This window comes from Geospiza fortis, unplaced genomic scaffold, assembly GCF_000277835.1.
Source record: "Geospiza fortis unplaced genomic scaffold, GeoFor_1.0 scaffold576, whole genome shotgun sequence".
In the NCBI taxonomy this organism is placed as follows: domain Eukaryota; kingdom Metazoa; phylum Chordata; class Aves; order Passeriformes; family Thraupidae; genus Geospiza; species Geospiza fortis.
This window is the reverse complement of record NW_005054603.1, coordinates 164,937-174,575: the sequence shown is the minus strand read 5'-3', so window position 1 is coordinate 174,575 and position 9,639 is coordinate 164,937. Positions and strand designations below refer to the sequence as shown.

Genomic DNA, 9,639 nt, shown 5'->3' with positions numbered 1-9,639 from the left:
CTCGGGATGGGGTGGGATGTGGGGGGGACACTCGTGTCACCCCGAGCCCCCCGCGATGGGGACATGAGTGACAGGGCTCCTAAAAGGGCCATGGGGCACAAGGGGGGGACCCCACGGATTGTGACCCCCCCACCCGGACTGCAGGGACACCCCAAAGGGGCTTTGGGTGGAGGGGGGTGGTGCTGAGAGCTTCCTGGGATTTCAGGGAATTCGGGATGAGGGTGGGGGGTTCTGGGGTGAAGCGGTGGTTTGGGGGGTGCTGAGGCCTTTTTGTGTCACCCTAAGGTGACACCAACCTTAGAGTCCCCCCGATCTGGCGGTGCTGGGACCCCTTTTGTGTCACCTTAGAACCCCCAGATCAGCCTGGTTTGGGGGTGCTGGGACTCATTTGTGTCACCTTGAGGCAACATCCCCAGATCTACCTGATTTGGGGGTGCTGAGCCCCTTTTGTGTCCCCCTGAGATGACACCCCCAGATCAGCCTGGTTTGGGGTGCTGGGACCTGTTTGTGTCACCTTAGAATCCCCAGGGCAGCCGGTTTGGGGTGCTGAGCCCCTTTTGCGTCCCTCAGAGGTGTCAACTCCACCTTAGAAACCCCAGGGCAGTGGGTTTGGGGTGCTGGGACCCTTTTGTGTCGTCCCCCCCTCAGACCACCAGCCTGGTTTGGGGGTACTGAGCCCCTTTTGTGTCCCCTTGAGGTGACATCCCCAGATCAGCCTGGTTTGGGGGTGCTGGGACCCATTTGTGTCCCCCTGAGATGACACCCCCAGGGCAGCCAGTTTGGGGATGCAGGGACCCATTTGTGTCACCTTAGAGTCCCCAGGGCAGCCGGTTTGGGGGTGCTAAGCCACTTTTGTGTCCCTCCGAAGTGACGTCTCCCCTTCTCAGAGCCCCAGCCTGGTTTGGGGGTGCTGAACCCCATCAGAGGAGGGGACAGGACAGTCCCCATGTCCCCGCTGCTGCAGGGCTGGTGGCAGTGCTGGCGTGGCTGTCACACCCCATAGGCTCTTTCCCAGCAGGATCTGGGCTGGGAATAATTTGGGATGAAGTGGGGGTGTGACACTGTTGGGGACACAAGGCCGTCCCCATCCCTGCCCCAGGGCCGTGTCCCTGCTCCAGCAGCGTTTCCTATTTTGGAGGATTTTTGCAAAATCCTTTCCAAACCTCTGAAAATTCCTTCCCTCCTTTCTTCTGGGGGAGATGTCGGGAAACCAAGCAGCACATGACACCCGTTAGTCACAACGCCGAGGAGTGACACCACGGGAAAAGCTGAGCCTGTCCCTGCCCCAGACCAGGAGCAGCTCAGCCCCTCCACTTCTGGGGTTTTCTCTTAAAAATGGAGATGGTTTTCCTGCCAAGGGGGTGGTGATGGGGCTGCCTCCATCCAGGAGGAAAATTGGTTCATTCCCTATCCAGGGCAGGTTTATTCCATGTTCAAGGAGGGTTCATTCCCTATCCAGGGCAGATTCATTCCCTATCCAGGGCAGATTTATTCCCTGTCCAAGGAGGATTTATTCTCTATGCAAGGAGGGTTTATTCCTTATCCAAGGAGGGTTCATTCCCTGTCCAGGGCTGGTTCATTCCCTATCCAAGGAGGTTTTATTCCCTGTCCAAGGCAGGTTCATTCCCTGTCCAGGGCAGGTTCATTCCCTACCCAAGGAGGGTTCATTCCCTACCCAAGGAGGGTTCATTCCCTATCCAGGGCTGGTTCATTCCCTATCCAGGGCAGGTTTTATTGCCTATCTAGGACAGGTTTATTCCCTATCCAGGGCAGGTTTATTCCTTATCCAAGGAGAGTTAAGCAGGATCAGGCAGAGATCTGCAGGTGCCCATTCCCGGCTCCTTTCACCCTCCTGCACCTCTGGATTATGTTTTTGTTCATCCAAAGTGGCCTTTGCTGGCCTGGATAAAACCACGGAATTCCGGCCTCGGGAGCGGGCCCAGGGGACTGTGGGTTATGGGGTCATGGAAAAGGGAGGCCTGACCCCTGTGGGATCCTGGTGGCTTTGGGACTGGCACCAGGGCTGGGCTGGGCACAAACCCGGCAGAGGTTTCCTCTCTCCTCCGCAGTTCTTCCTGCTGCTCTCACTCCCGGGTTTTTCCTACTGGGAAAAACCACGAGGCCAACCCTAAACTCTGAAACCCAAAGCTTTCGGAATGTTCTCAGTCCTAAAGATCTCCTCAAAGCCCTTTCTGCATCCTGAGTGGATGTTGGATGTCAGGAAGGAATTGTGAGGGTGGGCAGGGGCTGGGCTGGAATTCCCAGATTTGCTGTGGCTGCCCCTGGATCCCTGGCAGTGCCCAAGGCCAGGCTGGGATGGGATTTGGAGCACCCTGGGACAGTGGGAGCTGTCCCTGGCCGTGACAGGGAGTGGAACTGATGATCTTTCAAGCCCCTTCCAACTCAAGCCATTCCACAATTCCATGACTTTTGGCATCACTTGTCATTCCAAGCCCGCAAGGCACCTAATTCCTAATTCATTCCTAAATCCCAATTAACTCCTAAATCCTAATTCCTGCACCAGGGGTGGCCAAAAGCCTCCCGAGCTCAGGAATTCCAACAAAACCCTGTCCCAGGATAACCCTGGCTCCTTCTCCCGCTCCTTGGTGCTCCTTGAGCTCCCACAAACTCTTTTCCCAGGATTTGGGACACTCTGGGAGTTAATTCTTTTTTAAGTTTTCCCTTTCGTCAGCTGGAGATTGAGTCCAGCGTGCCCAGCTCTGGAATTCGGGAGTTTCAGCCTCATTTCTTCCCTCCATCTCCTGCTGATCGCTGCTCTTGGGAGCCGAGCGCCTCCCACCCCACCCAGCCTGGGCTGATCCCGATTTAGGGAATCCTCCTCTCCCTAAAAACCCATCCCCGAGCTGCACTCGGAGATAGGCTGAGCCTGCCTCTAACGAGGTGAAAATCGATTATTTTGTTCTTATAAACATTCCAAGGCGCTGATTAAGGCTGTTCCTTCAGGTGTGGCCTCTTCGGAGCTCGTTAATCCCGAGTTTTTGTTGCTCCGCGGCTCCGACTTCCAGCTCCCCCCACCCTGAAACTCACAGAGCTCTCAAGAGAAAGGATTTGGACCTAGGGCGAGCTTAAATCTTAAACCGAGCCTGAGTTCTCCTCTTGGCCCGCCAGGGAAGTGAGGGAAGGGCTTGGAAAGGCAGAAATTTCCACGGGATTCCCCAGTTTCCACGCAGTGAGGGCGCTGCCCTTGAGAGGTTCATGGAAAGATTTGGAGCAGTTGGAGGCTCCATGGAGAGAGGATTTCCTGGGAAATCTCTGTGGTGGGTGATGATCCAGGTTAAACCACAGTGGGGTTTCCTGGTGTTCCGTGACCTCTCAGATTCTGGGATTTGCTTCATCTCCGAGCTCGAACTTGTTCCTTCCCAATTCCCCGATCCTGCCAAAAAATTGATGCGGAATTCCTCACCTGGCGCAGGATTTTGGCCAAAATGAGGAAAAGCAGAGCGTGGAACCCACCTCTGCGGCCCTTCCAACCATTTGGGATCATCTCCAGCTCTTGTCCACGGCCATAAATCCCCCTCATCTTCCCCAAACCCCCGAAAACGGAGCAGCGTTTATTTCCAGCAGCGTTCCCTGGCAGCCGCTCCGTGGTCTCCAGATTGTCTCTGGGATGTGGAGATGAGCTCCAAACCCAACATGTTCCTGCAGGAGGGTTCTGGGATCCTGCCAGGGATCAGCTGCTCGCTGCAGCTTTCCAAGGAATTTCAGCTCCTCGGCGGAATTCCGGGATCAGCGAATTCCCGCTGGATGGCACTTGGGTGGGATCAGAGATAGGGTGGGACGATCCAGGTGTTGGAGCTCTTCTCTCTTTCCTGTTTCCATGTCCCAGCTGTTTTTTGGGATCTTTATGGGTTCGTTATCCCATTCCATGTGGAATATCCAGAAGTATTGATCCCGTAGGTGAGGGATTCTGAGATGCAGGAGGTGCTCAGGAGGACCCCAATCCTCACCCTATGGAAGCTTTTTCCCATCCCAAATTTATCAATTTTCCCCTCCAGGAGGCTGTCAAAATTCCTATAAATTGGAGGAAACCTCCGTGTTTTGGGGAATGAGGTTACAGAGAGGGAATGGCAGGATATGGAAGCAGCTTGGGGCAGGGATGGAAGGCTGGGAACAGGGAATTCCTGGGGCAGGGAATGCCTTCACTTCAGGCACTGAAAATTCCTATAAATTGAGGGAAACTCCCCTGTTTTGGGAAATGAATTCTCTGGGTTTGGGGTCAGCCCGGTGCAGGGATGTGGGGCAGGATGGAGGGCTGGGAATGGGGAAAATTCCTGCCCTATGGAATGGCTTCATTGCAGATGTCCCCAGCGCTGGCTCCAGCCTTGGCCAGGGACAGGGCTGGGTGACCAGAGCAGTCTACAAGGAATAAACAACAGCAAATCCAAACTCCTCTCCCACTTTTCTGGGATATTTATCCCGGCAGGGCCGCTCCTGCTGCTGGATCACGGAGTTTGTGTTGATGTTGGAGAAGGATCTGGGCCACCCCTGCTGGAGCTGGAGCTCCACAGTGGAATTTTTGTCTGGAATCTCCTCCAGGATCCTCAGAGGAGTGACCCTGGTGGCTGAGCAGGGTCTTTGCTCCGGGTTTTTGGCGGCAGATCCCTGTCCCTGCCTGCCCTGCGATGGATCAATGTCATCCCATGGGACTGGAGCTCCTGCTCTCCTGCTGGATCTCCCTGGGAAGGGTTGGTGGGACCATTTCAGCTCCTGCTCCATGCTCCGGGGGTCTCCCCATCCCACTCTTGTCCCACCCTGGCTCTTCCCTCCATCCTTGTCCCATCCAATCCCATCTTGACCTCTTCAATTCCCATTTCCACCCAGAAAACCCCAGATTTTGGGAGTGTCCATTCTGGGGCGAAAGGAGCCGTAATGAGGGCAAAACAAACCCGATCTTAGGGATCCTGCAGCCTCTGCTTTTATGGGATCTAATTCCAGCAGGAAGTTGGAATTCAGCGCTCCTGTGCCTGCAAGGCATCCTGGGGGAGAAGGAAATGGGGATTGGGAATGACCAGGACGTGGCATTTAGGGTTTAGGGCAAGTCTGAGCAGCGCCGAGGGCCAGGAAGGAGATTCCCAGGATGTGCAGGGAAAGGTGGGATCAGGCTTTCCTCGGGATCACCCAGCTTGGCAGGAGAGCGCCGGGCTCGTGCTCCAGCAGAGCCGTCCCAAAATAGGCACAGCCGGCTCAGGAAAAAAAAGAAAAATTAAATTTAAAAAGGCAAAGATGGAATAAAATAAAAGCAATCCTTGGGATTGCTGGGGACACATCCAGGGATTCCAGGAGGGAGCAGCAGGGGCGGCCCTGGTTTGTCTCAGTGTCCAAAGCTCCATCGCTCATTAACACACCGCAATTAATGCTCTGCCTCCGAGGCACGCAAGTGTTGAGCTCATTAGCACCGAGTGGAAAGGTCCGAGGCTTTCATATCGTTTGCGAGGGGATTAAGAGCACAAAAGGGGCCATAAATTTACGGGCAAATATAAACCAGCTGCTGGGGGGGAGGGAAGGATCGGGATGGGGGAGAGGGCTGCGGGAGGAAGGAGGAATGGGAGGTGGAGGAATGGATCTTTTCCTACAAAAAACCCTGGACTGAGGTTGTTAGCAGGGTGTTTTTTTAGGGTTTTTAGGATTTTTTTTCCAACCTGGACTGAGGTTCGTAGCAGGGCTTTTTTAAGGGTTTTTAGAGTTTTTTTTCCATGTCTATCCAACTCTCCCAGCCTATTCGTGTTGGAATAGAAACCATCCCAATCCGTCAGAGCCAGCTCTCAAAATTATACCAAACAGGCAGAATTCCAGCTGCCATCAGCTCCAGCACCTTCTCCATGCCCCGGGAGCCTCAATCCATGGGCAAAAGCCTCTGGAGCAGGGAAAGTCTCCCATGGATGGAGCATGGCAAACCTCCCATGGATGGAGCAGGGAAAACCTCCCATGGATGGAGCATGGCAAACCTCCCATGGATGGAGCAGGGAAAACCTCCCATGGACGGAGGATGGCAAACCTCCCATGGATGGAGGATGGCTCCTGCTCCCGTTCCAGGAGAAGAATTCCTGGGTTGGGTTGGCTCCTTGACTTTAGACCAGGCAGTGCTGTCATCTCCAGGGGTGTAAATCCAGAGTAATTTTAATTACTTTAATCAGTTTTAATCCAAGGGATTAAAAAAAATTTACCAGTTTTAATCTAAAGGATTAAAAAAAAAAAAGGCAAATGGAGGAGCTCCTGGCTAAAACACGAATTTTGGGGGATTTCATGGTGCTCTCCATCCCAAAACCCGCCACGAGCTCCAAGCCTGCTGTGCTGGCAGAGCAGGATTGTGGCTGTGGGATAACCTGGGATCCCCAGATTTGGATTTTCTGCCTTCCAGGGTGGCAATTTTTGGGTGTCTTGGGAGGGATGGAGAAGGTGAAGCCCCTCCTTGGGCAGCAGCTGGGTGGAGCTGCAATCCAGGCTCCACTTCCAGAGGGACGGGGAGCGAATCCCAGGGATGTCAGGGAGTCAGGATCCATCCTGCACCGTGGTCCCTTTGTTTTTTCCATCCGTCCTCCCAGGCAGCTCAAGGAACCTCCTCATTTGTGGTATTCCATTTGTCCCTCTGGTGGTAACAGAGCTCTCCATCACTTCCCAGGTGGAATTTTCCCCACGAAATCTCTCTCACCTGCTGGTTCTCCAGCTTCCTTCTCCTTGTAGGGTTGGGATCACCTTGTGGGGTCACCTCAGCCCCTGTCCCCTCCTCCCTGGAGGAGCTTTAACCTCGCCTGGTCTGCAGGAGCTCCTCAGGTGTTCGCTCATCCCACAGAGGCCTTGCAATCCTTGGGATTTCCTTGGAGGAATCCCTTTTCCGAGCTTCTTTCCCTTATTCCTGCCACGAGACCGTGCATGCTCTGGAAGGGGTTTTTATTCCTTTGGGATGAAGTGGCTGCACCATGGATTGGGAATTTCCCACTCATCCCCTCCTGAGTGTGGCCACCTCTTGCTCTGCTCTGTTACCAGTTCCTGGAATTCTTGGCAGGACCAAGGACTGGTTTATTTTTAAGTCTGGCTTTGTCTCTAGGAGAATCCCTGCTCTGGGATTCTTAAATCCATAGGGATCCTTCCCTTCTGTCCTCTCTCCGTGCTCCAGGAAAACCCATCGGCTCAGTAAAAACCGGGATTTTCCTCCTGGTATTTCACTTCCCCCCATTCCCTGGGAAAGCTGTTCTCCTCCTCCTTGTCTCCAGGGATTCCTTCATGCCCACACCACGGGCAGTGATCCATCACCCATTGGGATAGCCCATCCCGGGGCTCGGAATTAGGTCTCCGAGGTCTCTTCCAACCCAAACCATTCCGCAATTCCCTGAGGAATGAGAGCTCCGACCATGCCCGCTGGGTTTGCGGGATTCTCCTTCCCCGTGGCTCCATCCACAGGGATCCCAGCTGGATCCTGGCGGGCTGATCCCACCTTTCTGATGCCCCTTCTCTGGACACAGCTCCCGTTTCTTTGCCAGGACATCCATGGATGTGGGATCCTTCTCCCTCCTTGAGGAGCGTAAGGTGAATTTTATTCTCCTTTTTCTCCATAAATAAAAGGGAGAGGACGCTGGGAGCAGCATTCCCAAGCTGATCAGTCCCGGTGCCATTTGGTACCCCCAGAAATGCGGCCGAGAAGCTGAAATTTCTTGGTGGAATTTTGCTGGGGATGGAATTTTTGGGAGACTCAGGCAGTTTTGCAGAGGGGCTGCAGAGGCTTGGTCCTGGCTCTCGCCCACAGCCCTTTTAACTTCTCAGCCTTGAAAATTCGGGATTGAAAGCAAGGCCTTAAAGGGTTTGGGATCGAAAGCAGGGCCTTGAAGGGTTTGGGATTGAAATCCTCTCATGCCATGCGGGGGATTTGTAGGAGAGATTCTTGAACATGGGGATTTTTGAGTTGTGGGGAAATGCAGATCTTGGGATTAATTTTATTCTGAATTTGACTGGAAATGCTGGAGTTGGGACAGCCCTCGAAGGTGCATCATGACATGACCTGAGGATCCGAAATGATCCTTCCATTTTTTCCAGCAGATCTTTTTTTTTTTAGAATCATTCGAATTTCAGTGCAAGTGCCTTTGGCAAAGGCAGCTCATTCCTTTGAGCCTGGAGGCTCCAGCTCCTGTTCCCAGACTCCTGTTGGAGGCTGGAGCGTTCACGAGAGCCTGGATTCCTCCAGGATGGAGCCTTCCATGTGCTCCATTTCCAAAAAAACGAGGGGGAGAAAAGGAATCAGTTCTTTGCTGTGTGCAAAGGCTGAACCTTTTATAAACAGTGTCCGGGTAGGAATGGGATTTTTTTGAGTTTTCTCTCCTTTTGTGGTGCCTTTCCAACTTTTTTGCTGTGTTTTCCCTTTGTTCATGCTCCCAGTACCAGCATGGCCTCTTGCCCATGAACCACCTCCAAAAATATCCCGGTTTCCAATCCCGCTGGAGCACGGGAATGGGCTCTGGAGAGGGGCAGGCATCCAGGATAACGTGGCGATGGCACAGGGCTGGGACAAACGCAGCCTGGCCTTTGGAAATGTGGGAAGAGTTAGGATGAATCCAGGTTGAGATGTTGCTTTGGATGCTTCCCGACGTCTCCTGTCGGCCAAACCTCCGGCAGGTGCCAAACTGGTTCCTGAAAGCATTTCCAGGCTCATCCCGCCTCCCTTTGGTCGGGCCAGCGGCTCCAGGCTGGATGGGATGCAGGTGGCTGATCCCAAATTTTCAGTTTTCCTCCTGGAGGGTTGGAACGGAAAGCTCCATTCCCTCTTTTGGGAGCCAGGTGGGAGCAGCGAGGGGCCTGGAAATCATGGATGGCCAAAGGCAGGGATTGGTGATGGTGCTTCGGGTGGGAAGGAGAAAGCCACGGAAAACGTGGTACCTCACATCCCAACCAGGTATGGAATCACTGCTGGAGCTCACGGAATTCCCTCAGTTCCCTGGCTGTGGTTTAAGGATGAGGCTGGGGCGTTCTCCAGCTGGGGCTAGGGACATTTTGCTGTCATGTGGAGCTGGAGCTGAGGCACTGGGAAGGCATTTTCTGCCTTGGGAAAACCATAAATCCTTAAATATCCTTTTTCCACGCAAGGCAGAGTGGGAAGGTTCCAGCTGAGCTCGCTGGGTGGTGGGGTGTCCATCAGTGAGGGTGTAGGATGGAAATGAGCGCCCTTGGATGGAGCAAATTCCCAGATTTAGCTCTTTTGGGACATACCCCAACATGGAAAAAACTCTTTCCAGCGTCCCCAAAAAATCCTGGCCCTGCTGCGAGCCCTTGTGGCTGCACCACAGCCGGGCTGTGGCATCTCAGGGTTGACAAAGCTGAACTTAGAGACGATTTTGCCTCTTGGTAGCTCTGGAACAGCTTTTCCTCGCCCCGATTCTCCTCGGCTTCGCCTGGATTCGCTCCTGGAGCAGCCGAGCCGCTCGGCTCCACTTCACTAGAGGGCGCAGGAATTTTAGGCTAGGAACGTTCGTCGGGGAAAGTTGGCCGCCTTCTCCTCCTTTTTAATCAACTGGAAAGATGCAGGGTTGAACTGGAGGTGACTGGAAGGGGATCCAGACTTGTGTCTGGCCGGGGAAGGATCTGCTGACATGTGGGATTAGACGGAGCAGCGCGGCCGGGGCTCGGGCCGCG

The 9,639-nt window shown here is 53.9% G+C and overlaps 1 protein-coding gene across 2 annotated transcripts in view; it reads left to right on the top strand.

The window, feature by feature from the left end:
• The window catches only part of LOC102043042 (cytochrome P450 26B1), a 21,263-nt gene that overhangs the window by 3,824 nt on the left and 7,800 nt on the right, over positions 1–9,639 (top strand). Inside the window, exons 2-4 of one of the 2 annotated variants that reach the window (XM_005430128.2) lie at positions 1,255–1,321; positions 5,885–5,889; positions 9,294–9,313. The exons of the other annotated variant lie outside the window; for it this stretch is intronic. Coding sequence (XP_005430185.1) covers positions 1,255–1,321; positions 5,885–5,889; positions 9,294–9,313 — 92 coding nt within the window. The remainder of the gene's footprint in view (positions 1–1,254; positions 1,322–5,884; positions 5,890–9,293; positions 9,314–9,639) is intronic. 2 annotated transcript variants of the gene reach the window in all.